Source organism: Tasmannia lanceolata, unplaced genomic scaffold (genome assembly GCF_043159265.1).
Source record: "Tasmannia lanceolata isolate RefF3 unplaced genomic scaffold, GAP_Taslan_0.1 ptg000025l, whole genome shotgun sequence".
Lineage (NCBI taxonomy): Eukaryota > Viridiplantae > Streptophyta > Magnoliopsida > Canellales > Winteraceae > Tasmannia > Tasmannia lanceolata.
In genome coordinates, this window is record NW_027518702.1 from 9,275,488 (window position 1) to 9,291,315 (window position 15,828).

Here is a 15,828-nt window from a genome sequence, read left to right on the forward strand (position 1 = left end):
TCTAACATTTTTATTCAGAAAAAATACTTTTTCCCCTTATTTTAAGTCTTTTTGTGTTTTGTCTACTTTATCTACCTGTTTATTAATTCATTGTCTGCCCTAATGCTTCCCTTGTATGGAAATACTGATTTTTCTCTCTAATGTTGGGTATTGTGGTGTGTAATTCAGTTGGTATATATATCCAAAAGACAGGATTGAAACAGTCAACTAAAGACAGGGTTCTTGCATTGATGTACCTATCCTTAATGAAAACAATAATAAGAGCAAAACCAGTCTTTGCAGAAGTGTGGAGTTTAAGCTCTTTTGACCTCCTTTGGCGACTTTTAGCAAAAAGTCCAAAATGTGTTTTAAAGTACTTTGCAGTGGAAGTTATGCATTAACTAAAGTTGCAGAATGATACTGTTGTTTATCTCAATTTCTGATGTTCCTTTAAACCTTCCATAGTATTCCATTATTCTATTGATGTTATTGTAATTCCCCATATTCCCTTTTCTTCAGAAAGAACAAAATAATCCCCATGTCATATTTCTCCTTGATTATTATTGTATCAGGTGAAAAATAACAATCAGGCTCTAATTCATGCGAGATCATGAGCGTAAGTGGGCATACAGTAGAGGTTACCAATCTATCTCCTAATGCAACAGAGAAGGATGTTCACGATTTCTTTGCTTTTTCTGGTGCTATTGATTACATCGAATTCATCAGGTAATTTGGTGAATCTCTTACAATGTTTTATTGATTGAAACCTTCTTTGAAGAAAGGAATTGCTTATATTTTATCTGTTGCAGTTTTTCAAATTATTAGAAATTTATTACCTAGGCTTGGGTGGGGAATTTTGGCAATAAATGGTACACATACTTAACTAAAATAGGCTTGCAGATTTGTTATCTGTGATGAGAGGGTACATTTGTGAATAAATGGTAAAACTAATGTTAAAACTAAGGTAGCAAATATAAAATTTAATGTGTGGGGACATTTTTGAAATAAAATGCTCAATAGGCTTACAAGGTTGCAATGTAGTGAGTGGATTCATTCTTGTTGTAAAGGGTTCAAGTAACATAAGGTTGCTATATCTTCAATCTAATGGCTTGGCAGATTTTGGAAATGAATGGATAAATTGGGTTACAACTTTCTAACCTATCGGGTTTCGGGTTTATATATAAACAGCTAGTGCGATTTAGGTAGCTGTTATTGAATGGCATCGATATCTTGGTTACATGGGTACCAATGAATTGGTATTATACATATCATAGTATGAATACAATTTCAAGTAATTATTTACTTGTTATTAGAATATAGATATTATAAAACCAATTCAATAGCAATGATCATATATTTTTATTGTTGTATATTGTTTCTAGTGTTCTTGTAAGCTGACATGTTTGTTAGAAACAGAAATGGAGAGTATGCCTGTACCGCTTATGTAACATTCAAGGAACATCATGCCTTGGAAACTGCTGTCTTGCTCAGTGTAAGTTTTCTATGAACTCTTCTTGTAACGAAAGTGGGTTGACTCTTTTTAAGTTCATTTGGTTTCTTGAAGTTGACTTTGGGTTCTAATGATGCAATACCAATGATCTTTGGTTTCTTGAAGTTGACTTTGCACTTTCTTTTTTATGAGCAGTAGAATCCACATGGTTTGGAATTGCATCTAATGGGATACATATCAGCATCTACTAGGATTGATAGCCTATTAACAAAGCTAAAAATCAATGGTAGCAATAAAGTTACTCTTAACACTTTAATTGGGTACAATTACCAGTTTTTCTGCAAAACTAGGGTTCCCAGGATGACTTCTGGTAATTTATGGGTTCTAGATCAATAAAAACAGCAACATGTATTCCCAAATTAGCATAAGCAAAACATAAATAACCAAGCTGAACAATTGTTTTCAAAGAAATTCTAATCTTTAGAGTTCAACCATCAAAATAAATTAATTCATCCAAGCATGTTCCATGCAATAATCCCCAAAAGAAATTGGCTATCTAATGAATAAAAATCAGATCTCAATCAAATCTATCCTAGAAAATCAAATCTATTAAGAAAATACCTAATAATGGCCCAAACAATACTAATGGAGTAAAGAAGTAATAGGGGATCTTTGGATCTAGTATGTTAGTAAATGACAAGGGTTGGGAATGATTAAGGTAAAGGGGTAAAGATTGGTGGGAAAGATTTTAACAGGAAAGTTAATGGCTCGGCCGAAAGGAACGAGATTATGACATTACCACCTCGTACCTTACTTTTAAAGGAAATTACAGGTTGCGCAAAATAGAATTGTTAGGATCTGTTTTGGGGCGGCATGCCGAGCTCTATGCCTTGGTCTTCGTATGCAGGACATGAGATATCTAAGAAGAGAGAGAGAGAGAGAGAGAGAGAGAGAGAGAGAGAGAGAGAGAGAGAGAGAGGCTGGCTGATCACGGCCAAAGCAAGAGAGAGGAAGAGTAGTGGATAAACAAGATCAAGAGAGTGAAAAGAAAGGGGTAAAGGGGGGCAGTCACGGCCAAAGCAAGAGAGAGGAAGAGTAGTGGATAAACAAGATCAAGAGAGTGAAAAGAAAGGGGTAAAGGGGGGCAGCTTATAAACCAAACTGTAAGGGTGAGTGGAAGGAGGAAGGAAAAGAAAGGGGGACGAGGGAGGGAAGGAAGGGAAGGAAGAAAGAGAAAGAGGAAAAGAGATGGAGGGAGAATGGGGGTGGCTCACCTAGCCGCGAGGGGGAAAGGGAAGGTGATACAAAATGCGTGGCATTGAAGTTGTCTTTTCTTTTTTATTTTCTATGTTCGTCATTTTATTTGTAGTATTTTTTTGGGGCATCATAACTTGTCCATTTAGCTTGATTTTGGTATTTTTAGAAAGGTTTTTCAATTACCTATCTAAAGAGCGCAAGATTATGCGATTTGGATTTGATTTGGCTAAGTTATAGGCATTTTACGGATATGGTATAGGTATATTACAGGATTACTATTTTAGGAATATTTTAGTCATGTTTCTACTTTTTATTTATGTTGCTTTAGTTAGAAGATTGAGAATAATGGCTAGGAAAGTATTTAGGATTGCTATTCTTAGGTTTTGGCTCTCTATATAATGTAATGGCATGAAGAAAGAAAGAAACAGATTGAATAAAGTTTAGTTTTGGGACATCACTTGTAAAGAGAGCGTTGGCTCTTTCAAGTGGGTGACGCGCTCCTTTCACGTGTTATATTTGAGTTTTTCTCCAAACCGTGGCATGGGTTTTCAAAACCCCACGAGTTATTTTTGTCGCTTCTTATGTTGATCTTTATCTTGTGTTGCCGCTCGACACGCTCCCTACGTCAGAAGGGGAGAAGAGGGGAGAGGGAAGATAGGAGAGAGGGGAGCTTGCTCCACGGAAAGGGAGGAGGAGGAGGAGGGGTGGGGGTTGTTAGGTTTTTACATCGAGAGGAGATTAAGTAATGGGCCATATGATTTAGGCCAATTGGATAAAAGAATAATTTTAAAGGCTTAGGTGAGTTTCAAAGGGTTTAAGTGGTGAAATATTGGAGAAATTATTGAGATTTTAATGTTTATTTAAGTGAGTTTTGGGGATTTAGGTGTTGGGCCATGGGAGCAACCAATAAGATTTATAGTTTTAAATGAATTGGGTTTAGGAGGCTTTAAGTGGGCTTGAGTTTAGATCTAAAATAGTGGACCATGGGTAGTAATCAAATAAAGTGGGCCATAATTTGATGTCCGCCACATCGAGGAGTACTAAAACATAAAAGAGAAGTCTAAACAAACCATAAATTAAACAAAAGCACCACTTCATCTCTTCGTGAAAAAACTAATCATAATGATAGATCTTATTAGTTCCTCCATCTGGGAGGAACTTGACTCGGTGCTAAGTTGTTGCAATTCTACCCCATCCAACTACGAACAATATGAGAACTTCCTCGCCAAGGTCCCACAAGCGTAATCTTTGATAGGCCTCCTTCATCCGAAGGTCAATGACGAAACTCCGCAAGATAAAGAATCCATAATGGCAGGCTGGGGCAAGCCTCTGAGGTATGGATAATGACAGGCTCCAATCATGAACCGATCACATCGAATGAGTATCATCACTGGATCCCCCATGTTGTAAAAGTGATCTCTCTGAAGCTTATTAGCGATCACCCCGTTCCTCACTATACTTAACTGCAAGCTCTGTAACATCTCTTGATGTAGTAGACAAAAGTATCGACCTCGAAATTGCGTCTCCCAAGAGAGAGCGTAAGGGCACGATCTAAGAGGTGCGGAATGTGATGGCCACAAATGATCTCAAAGGAATGTGTAATGGAACTATTGTATGTAAACTCTGTTATGGGTAGACTGAAGTTCCATTGATGATGTTCCTCCCTATCAAAGCATTTCAAAAAATTCCCAAAGCGGTGATTGATCACTTCTGTTCGTCCATCTGATCAGCAGTAGTATTTGCTTTCAAATTGAAATATAAACCTTATTTTGCTCCAAAAAATCCTCCAAAAAATGACTCGGGAATAACCTAGGTACACAATTCGATGTGAAATGCGACATCTTAGAAAAACAATCAATAATAACAACGATGGACTCTGCTATCCTAGCAACAATCCTGAATAAAGATAGATCACACAAACTATCCCCACGTGGTCTCCATCAAGTTTGGTTTCATTGTGCTCACCCTCACGAGGTTGTTCATCTGTCCCCTCATGTGAAACACTTATATCATGGGGACTATTTTTTATTTCTAGGTCAATCTTATCATCATCAGCTACTGATTCTGCTAGCTTAAATTGAGGATTGAAAGTACTATGTGGACAATCAGACGATATGTGTCCCGATTCACCACACTTGGAACATTTGAAGGTAGGACTGTGTGGTTTGGGTGAGGCTTCATTCAATGTCCTGTTGCCTTGCATTGCATAGGTGGGTAGGCTGGGAGTATATTCCTGTTTGTTAATGTGTTTCAAGGAAACTCTAATCTCAACTAACATATGAGTACTATTCCAATGTAGGTTGAGAGCACTTTTACCAGGCCCCTCTAGGCTGGATTCATCCTTGTTGTTGACTTGAACGTGTGTGATCGATGTGCATGGCAATCCTATAGACTCGGGAGATGTGCTTGGACACCCTAAAAGAAAATGGATGGGAGTAAGATGACTAGGAAAGTGACTCCTAATTGATTTGAAGTGGACTCTAAGATCTAGGACGACGCTAAGAAACTCAGCTACTATCTAAAGATCCTGTAAAAGATAAAAATCAATGAACCTAAACTCTAATGGGAATTTAACCGAAGATCTAGTGGGTGCTAGATGATCTGCCTAAGGCCTACTACTAAGAAAGACTCTATCAATAATATTATTGAAAAGTGTTCAAAGGGATGGAATTCTATAAGGGGCCTGAGGACTGTGATACCAAATTAGTGCAAACCTATTGTTTGTAAGATGACTTATGGGAGTTTCGGACCATAAAAAAGGTTCTAGTTTGTATCTTTAAAAAAAATAAAAATAAAGGTTCTAGTTCGATAAAAACAACAACATGCATTCCAAATTAGCATATACAAAACATAAATAATCAAATAAGATCTCAGTTATATCTATCCTAGAAAAATAGATCTATTGAATGGACCGACATTTCATTCCCCTTGGTCGTAGATGGTCGTTCAATTTGGATTTAAATGGACTGGGTCTCATGAAAACGGTACATTTGGCTGGCCGTTCGGGTGTCTCGGTCATACAAAGAAAAGAAAATTTCCATTCTCATCACCTACCATTCATTACCAAAGGAAGAAATAGAATCGAATAATCTACAATCTTTCCTTTCCGTTGATTCTCCCCACCAACCAAGCTGCACTTCCTTCTAACAAGTGGCTGAGAGTAAGCAAGCTACCTTGGCCTCTTGGTAGGAGGTTCGCTGCCCCCTCCTTTCCGATCGAGCCGCTGTAAGATACCCATGGTTTTAAATTTCGTCCGAAATCCGAAATTCGGTTGAGACCGAAACCGAAATTTCAAAAAATTGATTTTTTAAAAATATATTATAATTCTGAAATTTCGGCCGAAATTTCGAAATTAATGAAATATTACTTTTTTTTTTAATACAGGATTTCGGCCGAAATTTTGATTTCGGCGAGTGTCGAATCGAAACCGAAATTTAAATCCATGACTGTACCTGAACCCGAGGCTTCCCTCGATCCAGACGATTCAAGAGATAGCTTTGGTATGGTCCTGCCGATTTGGTATGTCCTCTCCGACCCAATCCCAAAACTTAGAACAACCGGCTTGTTTTGGGTAGCGGAATGGGGAGAGGGGACGTCATTCCTATTCTCTCTTCTTTAGGCACGAGCAGGAACATCAAAATCTCAGACCGAATACATATACATGACATAATGACATAATAGAATACGTGATCTGATATGATTGGCTGCCTTCAGAAATAGTTCACTTTTTTTCACACCATCCAAGTTCTTGTGTGTAGTGTGTGGGGCTTTGATATTAGATGAACTCCCGAACGATCGTAGTGCGACCGCTCATATTTTATCAAATCAATCAGCATATCTCACTTCCCTTACCCTGTACCATAGCTGAATTTTTTTTTTTTTTTTGGGGGGTCTAGTAGGGTAATAAAGTGACAGGGGTTGGGAGTGATTAAGGTAAAGGAGTAAAGGTTTGTGGGAATGATTTCAGGAGGGGAAATCATGCGAAAGGGTGAACAAAATAGAGGTGATATGATCCATATCATGGGTGCAGTTCCGGGCTCTATGCTTTGGTCGTTGTGATCCAGGAGGTATCAAAGAAGTGAAAGAGAGAGCTAGAGTATGGGAGAATGAGGGGCTGACCACAGCAAAAGCAGGAGAGATAGAGAAGAGGGAGGAAACACGATAAAAAGAGTGAAGAGAAAGGAGTAAAAGGGGGCAGCTTATAACATAACTGTGAGGGTGAGTGGAAAGAAAAGTAGGGAGGGAAAAGAAAGAGGAGAAGGAATAGAGGGAAAAAAAGAGAGAGGAGGAGAGGAGATGGAAGGAGAAAGGGGTTGGCTCACCTACCCATGAGGGGGAAAGAGAAGCGGAGAAGACGGAAGAGAGGAGAGAGGGGAGCTTGCTCCACACAAGGGGAGGGGGTATTTTGTCGAAATCCAAAACTAGGGTTTAGGGTGGGGGTTTTTAGGTTTTATATGGAGATGAGTTTAGGTTAAGCGGGGGGGGGCATAGGATTTTGGCCATTATGATAAAAGGATGAGTCTTTCAAGGCTTAGGTGAGTTTTAAAGGGTTTAAATGGTGGGCCATTAGAGCAGCCAATGAGGTTATAAGGTTTCTTTAAGTGAGCTTTGAAGATTTAAGTGGTAGGCCATGGGAGCAACCAATGAGGTTTAAGTGAATTGGGTTTATGAGGCTTTAAGTGGGCTTGAGCTTAGATCTAGGATAGTGTGGCATGGGTCATAGTCACATATAGTAGGCCATATTTGTTGATTGGCTCTCCACTGCCATTCTTTCTACCTCACAACATTTAAAACTTTTCCGTGCTTGTTGATTGGCTCTCCACTGCCATTCTTTGAATCTTTTATCTTCCCAAACATTATATATATATATATATATATATATATATATATATATATATAGAGAGAGAGAGAGAGAGAGAGAGAGAGAGAGAGAGAGAAGGGTTCCCGCACTCGAGCGCATATAGCTTATCTGCACTCGAGTGCTAGAAACAGGGGTGGGGCCACATTTTTTTTTTGTGGGGGTGGGGGGTGGAGGGGGGGGTGATCCTAAGCATTCATTTGACAGGCCCCACCATGGATGGGGGTGGGTGTACCAAAAATCAGCTCTATTGGACCATCTTAGGGTGTTCATTTGTGGGGGAGAAAATGGACAGTTACTGTTTGTCCACATATCTGCCCATTTTTCACCCCACAAATGGACACCCTATGGTGATCCAATGGCGCTGATTTTTGGTGGACACCCTACCCATGAAAGGGCCCATCAAATGAATGCTTTGGATCCCCCCCAATGTGGCCCACCCCTGTTTCTGTGCTCGAGCGCAGAAACCCTTTTCTCATATATATATATATATATATATATATATATATATATGAGGGAAGTGATTGTGAGCGGTCCCTCATAGAAGGTTATATGAGGTGACTACTAAAATCATGGTGGGCCCACATTTTTTGGGTGATCTGGACTGGTCATTTGATAGGCCCTAACATAGATAGGGGGTGCCAAAAAAATCAGCTCCATAGGATCATCCCAACCCTTCAAACTGTGGAGGTGAAAGAGGGGAAAATGGACAGGTAAGTGGGCAAATTTATACCCGCCCATTTTTCCCCTCTTTCACCTCCACAGTTCGAAGGGTTGGGATGATCCTATGGAGCTGATTTTTTGGGCACCCCCTATCTATGTCAGGGCCTATCAAATGACCGGTTCAGATCACCCCAAAAATGTGGGCCCACCATGTTTTTAGCGGTCACCTCATATATATATATATATATATATATATGAGTTAAGTGAAGCTGCACATATGTGTAGCTAACTTAGCTACATCGACGGCTTAAAATACAGTGGGCCCACATTGTTTGGGTGATCCAAACCATTCATTTGATAGGCCCTCACATTGATAGGGTGTGCCCAAACAATCAGCTCCATTGGATGATCCCAACCCTTCAAACTGTGGAGAAAAAAATGGACAGATTTGTGAAGGTTTTTACACGTCCATTTTTGCCTCCACAAATCGTAGGGTTAGGATGATCCTATGGAGTTGATTTTTTGGGCACACCCTATCTATGTGAGGGCCCATCAAATGAATGGTTTGCTTCACCGAAACAATGTGGGGCCTACTGTATTTTAAGCCATCCGTGTAGCTAAGTTAGCTACACGTATGTGTAGCTACACTTTTCTCTCTCTCTCTCTCTCTATATATATATATATATATATATCTTCTATTATAAAGAGGAAGAGAAGATATATATATATCTTCTCTCTCTCTCTCTATATATATATATATATAAAGAAAAGAGAAGGTACTCCCTGGAGTCGATAACTTATCTACTCCCTACCTTAAAATAACAGTTGGGGCCACATTGTTTGGGTGATCCAAAGCATTCATTTGATGGGCCCTCACATAGATATGGTGTGCCCAAAAAATCAGCTCGATAGGATCATCCTAACCCTATGAACTGTGGAGGCAAAAAATGGACAGATTTGTACAGGCTTATACACGTCCATTTTTGCCTCCACAGTTCATATGGTTAGGATGATCTTATCGAGCTGATTTTTTGGGCACACCCTATCTATGTGAGGGCCCATCAAATGAATGCTTTGGATCACCCTAACAATGTGGCCCCAACTGTTATTTTAAGGTAGGGAGTAGATAAGTTATCTACTTCAGGGAGTACCTTCTCTTTTCTCATATATATATATATATATATATATATATATATATATATATAGAGAGAGAGAGAGAGAGAGAGAGAGAGAGAGAGAGAGAGAGAGAGAGGAAAGTGTTTCTAGTCCGGCCGACTAGAGATCAATCTCTAGTCCACCACCAAAAACACATGAGTCCCACATATTTTGTGGTGATCTAAAGCATTCATTTGACAGGCCTCATCATAGATAGGATGTCCACAAAAATTCAGCTTCATAGGATCTTCTTAACCCTTCGATTTGTGGAGTTAAAAAATGGACAGGTTTGTGGCGGTTTATAGCCGTCCATTTTAAGCTCCACAAATCATAGGGTTGGGATGATCCTATGAAGCTAATTTCTTGTGGACACCGTCTCTATGTCAGGGCCCATCAAATGAATGCTTTGCATCACCCAAATAAGGTGGGACTCATGTGTTTTTGGTGGTGGACTAGAGAATGATCTCTAGTCGGCCGGACTAGAAACACTTTCCTCATATATATATATATATATATATATATATATATATATATATATATATATATGAGAAAACTGTTGGTGCGCTTAAGCTCACCATTTTTTTGGTGCGCTTATGTTGTTATAACGCCTCCCATTCGTTTAAATGTTTGGGTCCCGCTTAAGCGCACCAATGGGAGGCGTTATAACAACTTAAGCGCACCAAAAAATGGTGCGCTTAAGCTCACCAACAGTTCTCTCTCTCTCTCTCTCTCTCTCTCTCTATATATATATATATATATATATATATATATATATATATATATATATATATATAGGGATTTGCTAGGGTCCATCGCAAAAGGCATTTCACGGCTGGTCTGTCGCATGTCAGACCAGCCAACTAGTGAATGGAGACAACATCTTTTGTCTCCATTCACGAGGTGGGTGGTCTGACATGCGACGGACCAGCCGCGAAATGCCCTTTGCGATGGACACTAGCATTTATTTATGAGTAAGTAGTTCCTGCGCTCGAGCTCAGATAGCTTATCTGCGCTCGAGTGCAAGAAATAAGGGTGGGCCCACATTTTTTGGGTGATCCTAAGCATTCATTTGAAAGGCCCCATCATGGATGGGGTGTGTACTAAAACTCAGCTCCATTGGATCATCTTAGGGTGTCCATTTGTGGGTGAGAAAATGGACAGATACTGTTTGTCCACAAATCTGCCCATTTTTCACCCCACAGATGGAAGGGTTAGGTTGATCCAATGGAGCTGATTTTTGGTACACACCCCATACATGATGGGGCCTTTCAAATGAATGGTTAGGATCACCCAAAAATGTGGGCCCACCATGTTTCCTACACTCAGCGCAGATAAGCTTATCTGCGCTTGAGTGCAGGAACTGTTCTCTCTCTCTCTCTCTCTCTCTCTCTCTCTATATATATATATATATATATATATATATATATATATATATATATTCTACACACAAGTGTAGATAAGTTATCTACACACTAGCTTAAAATACAATGGAGGGCATATTGTTTGGGTGATCCAAACCATTCATTTGATTGGCCCTCACATAGATAGGGTGTCCACAAAAAATCAGCTCCATAGGATCATCCCAACCCTACGATTTGTGGAGGTAAAATGGATGTGTATAAACCTTCACAAATCTGTCCATTTTTTGTCTCCATGGTTCGAAGGGTTAGGATGATCCTATGAAGCTGATTTTTTGGGCACACCCTATCTATGTGAGGGCCCATCAAATGAATGCTTTGGATCACCCAAACAATGTGGGCCCCCACTGTATTTTAAGCTAGTGTGTAGATAACTTATCTACACTAGTGTGTAGAAACCGTTTTCTCATATATATATGTTACATCATATTCCCTCATGTTTTCAAATTTGATTTTGTCAGGGAGCTACAATTGTAGATCAACGTGTGTGCATAACACGCTGGGGGCAGAATGAAGATGCTTCTGATTTTTGGGGCAGGACTTCATGGAAGATTGAAGAAGAACCTGATTCAATGGTATGCATCTTTACTCATTGTTATAACGAGAAAGATTTAATTAATCTACTGAAAGAAAAGGACTTATTGGAAGGAGAAGCCGGCCAAAACCCAGTGCAACATTATATAAACAATACAAAATTAGGAAGTGCAACCACATTTCTGTCAGCAGCTTCCCTTGGTATAGTTTCTTCATACTCCCCCTGCTGGCATGCTTACGAAAATAAAAAATTAGCAATAAATGGAACTTAGATACCAGGAAATGATGAATACAAATCTCATGAATTTATCAATGGATCAGAAGTTGTTCCCTTTATTTGCTTTTATCATCCTTGCATTTGTATTTTAGACCTGTGTAGAGGTCGCATGATAGTTTAGGGGACTGCTACTACATGAAATGTAACCTTGCTTCCATGTTATAGAAAAATCTTTAAATGAGAGTATTTCACTATGTCCTCTAAGAAAGTAGAGTAGACATTAAAATATAATTTGTTTGTAGAGAAAAGAGGCTAACCGTTGGGTTTTTCCATCAGAATATGAATTCTATCTCAGTTGGAAGGTGCTTTATGTTGGAATCAAGAGATTGTGGGTTCAAGCCCATTTCACTAACATAAAAAGAAAAAGAATATGAACCCGCGAAACTGTGTATATGTCTTGGATCAGACAACTCATTAAACCATGTTTTTCACCTTCCACACTGAAACTCACACAAAACTTGTTCATGAATATTGGTATGCATATGCTTCTGTAGTTTAGTATATATGCATATAATGAATGCAATTTTTATTATTTGTATACTGCTTTAGTATGTGTGTCTGCATTGAATGAATGCATTATGGATTGTTTGTAAACAATTATGTAACAGTTCCTTGGAAAAAATGAAAGTTCAGAGGGCCATTTGGGTGTGCAATCAGTTGAATTTTGGGTGCAATTTGTGTGGACTTTCTATCTAAAGGAATTTCAAATTATAGATGCAGATTTTTTTTTGAATGGAAAGTGGGCGCACAAATTGCACCAAAAATCCAATTAGATTGCACTCATACTACTAGTGGCGGATCCAGGATCCAGGATTTGTGCATGGGGGGGGGGGGGGGGGGGGGCAAGCTTATACAGGCGGTTAGGCCTTCAAATTTTAAAGGGGGCCGGGCCCAATTGAGTGGGCCTATTAAGGATTTGGCCCAACTCAACAGGGGCAACTGCCCCCCTTATGCTACATGTAGCTCCGCCCCTGCATACTAGTCTAAATGAACCTCAAAACTGTCAAAAGACCACCCTTAAAACCCAACTAGATCCAGTTGAAATTTTCAACAGTTAATCGCTGTTTAAAATTCAAAATGAGTTTATTTGATTTGAAAATGCTGTGGGCTTTTTTATTATTGTTTGATTTCTGAAGCCCAAATTGTACTCACCTGTTTCTATCAAGGCAGTGGAAAATAATGCGTTTTGCATTGCAGACTACCAGAAGCGTCTATGTTAATGTTCAGAAAGAATTAAAGAAAGTTCCCATTGAGTGCCCAAATGCCTGCATTTCTTTGAAGAGCACCTTATTATTGAAGTACCATTGAAACATAATATAGAGATTTCATTTGAAAATGCTTGACGTGTGTTTTTTCATGCAATGGAAGGGTGCTACCTCTGAAGTGGAAGCTTGACTCAGGAGTTCTATGCGACCGTAAAATCCCTACCGAGTTGAAGGGAAAGTTTTATTAGACAGCTGTGAGGTCAGCCATACTGTACGGAAATGCGAATAAGATGAGTGTAACGGAAATGCGAATGCTTCGATGGAGGTGCTGGTACACAAGGCTAGATAGAATTAAAAATGAAGACACTCGTAAAAAGGTGGGGGTGGCACCAATTGAGGAGAAGATGAGAGAGCACCGCTTAAGATGGTTTGGACATATCCAACGTAGGCCTTTGGATGCTCCAGTGAGAAGAAGTGACTTGTGCCAAGTTGATGGAGTAATTTTATGTAGGGGTAGACCGAAAACGACTTGGGTAGAAACAGTGAGGAAAGACTTGATGGTAGGAACATAACAAAGAACATGGCCTTGGATAGGAGAGCATGGAAGAAAATGATCCACGTAGACGAACCCAACTAGGGTCAGGATTAGACTTAGTCTATTTGAGCCGGGTAGATTCCTTTCACCTTCGTCATGAAATTTTTCTAAAGGATTCATTTAGCCAACCCCAACTAGTTTGGGATAAAGGCTTTGTTGACTTGAGTTGAGTTGAGATTCCTCAGCATTTTATATATTTCTTGGGCTAATCAGCTCAGTTTTTGCAATTATCCACATAATAACCTAATGTTTACGAGAAAGTTATATCCAATTTTGTGTCAAAGAACAAGGAAAACTCTGTTTGCTTTTCCACGAATGAGGCATTATTCAGTCTTAGAGATATCAGAGGCGTTCCATCCATACTGAATAATCAATGAAAGCGTATGCCATGTGGAGTTCATTAGTTTTGTTGGTTTCCTTCTTAAGAGTTTATTGTTTTGGGGACTTCTATATTAGTTATTTGATTGCATTTGTTTCCTTTTTTAACTCTCTATTTAGGAGAGATATGTTGGTTGAATTAGGCATGGCAAATTTTCTTTCAAGCTTTGGCATAGGAGGCTGGGTATCCTCGAAGAAACCATCAGAATCGTATTACATACTGAATAATCACATAAACTCTTCTTTTTGTGTTTTTCATTGATTGTATAGCGGGGACCCTGAAAAACCATTCATTTTGAAACCTCTTATCATCTGAACAGGCCTCAGGTGGGAGCAATTTCATATCTACGCCCAGAGAGGCAGTCTCAGTAGCACAGGAAGTAGTTAAAACCATGCTATCCAAGGGATACGTGCTAGGCAAAGATGCATTCAGCAAGGCCAAAGCTTTTGATGAAACTCATCAAGTCTCAGCCAGTGCAGCCGCCAGAGTCGCCGAACTGAGCAAGAGGGCTGGACTTACAGATAAAATCAATGCGGGGGTGGGTGCAGTCAAGTCTATAGATGAACAATATAATGTATTAGAGACAACCAAATCAGCAGTATTTGCGACAGGGAGAACAGCCTCAGCGGCTGCAAACTCTGTGGTCAACAGTAGTTATTTCTCGGCCGGAGCTCTTTGGGTGTCTGATGCTCTCACTAGAGCTGCCAAGGCAACAGCTGATTTAGCTACTCATGGTAACAAGTGACGTGTATAGTAGGCTCAGATTAGAGACTGCTTATATATTCCATAGGCAATGGTATATGAATATCTATAGAAGGTGTATATGTTGAATATCTATAGAAGGTGTACATGTTTTTTGCAATAATCAAATACCCTTATCTATTTTTTGTTAGCACAATCTTGGATGAGAGTCTTGATCCATTTGAACTCCTTGAGGTCTGGGAAGTCACAGGAAGCTAATTACAGGAAATTGATGTCTTAGGGGTTTTGTTTGGCATTTGGGTGCCACATCAGCAAAACTCGCTTGTTTGGTTGCAGATATAGCATTGGAATCTCTGGAGGCTACCGGGGATGACTCCTGATGAATCATTTCTTGTCTGGTGATGTGTTACCCTTGTCTCCTCCCTACAAAATCCAAGCAAAAATCATGGAAAATGTGTTTTTTTTTTGCTTGGATTTCACAGGAATGGTGCTTTTCTCTCCTCCCTCTTCACTCTCTTCTTTCTCTGTGTTGGACACCCCCTATCGCTGCTTTACGAGGTTGACAACCAAACACTACTTCCCACTGTACTACATGGTAAGTCCCGATAAATCCAAGGATTTTTTTTCTTGCCTGTTGAAAACTTACACCACTACTATACGAGGTAAATACTTGCAACCAAACATAAAAACGATTTTCAGCAATGCTGACTAGACTCAGATATGGTCTTGGTAGATTCTCTGAAAAACTTTTGAATTAGCTGATTCTTTTCTCAAATTTGGAGTTTAGACTCTACTTGGAGCCCAAAAACTGAATAAACTCTGCCGATTTTCACTTGGTGGATCTTTTCATCTTGTTTACAACCAAGGTGCACTCCCTTCATTTTCATGTATTGGATATTATTTTCCTCTACTTACAACATGCAAAGTTTTCAGCTGATTTGGGTAGTCATGATTAGAAGGAAACTGTAGAGCAGTCTTACATACTAAGATGCTGCTCTTACTCTTCTTGATGCTGTGTATCTATATTCCAGTGTGGATAATTGAATTATGCAAATGAGTTTTTTATGATTTCCCTGTATTCTCACAGATAGTTTCACTTTTTCATGCTAGTGCAAATAATTTTTGTGGGTTTTTTTTTTGTCTTGAAGAATAGTACTTAAGGCGGCCATTCTCATAGTAATAATTATCTTTGATCTATTGCTTTTGAGACTGTGGATATAGAGTTGTCTCCACTATTCACTTTGGTTGTTTTACCACATAATTCTGTTCTGGAGCTGTTGGAACACATTAGGCTAGGCCCTTTAAACCTGTCCCATGCCATGTTGGGTCCCACCTAGTCCCATACATAGGTGGGCT

At 39.3% G+C, this 15,828-nt stretch overlaps 1 protein-coding gene across 1 annotated transcript; it reads left to right on the plus strand.

Moving 5' to 3' along the window:
* The first annotated feature begins 527 nt into the window (after positions 1–527).
* LOC143857726 (binding partner of ACD11 1-like) lies at positions 528–14,662 on the plus strand. The gene is made up of 4 exons (XM_077368184.1): positions 528–705; positions 1,396–1,471; positions 11,242–11,355; positions 14,090–14,662. Exons 1-4 carry the CDS (start codon positions 590–592, stop codon positions 14,513–14,515), a joined length of 732 nt encoding a protein of 243 aa, XP_077224299.1. The 5' UTR covers positions 528–589; the 3' UTR covers positions 14,516–14,662.
* The last annotated feature ends 1,166 nt before the right edge of the window (positions 14,663–15,828 follow it).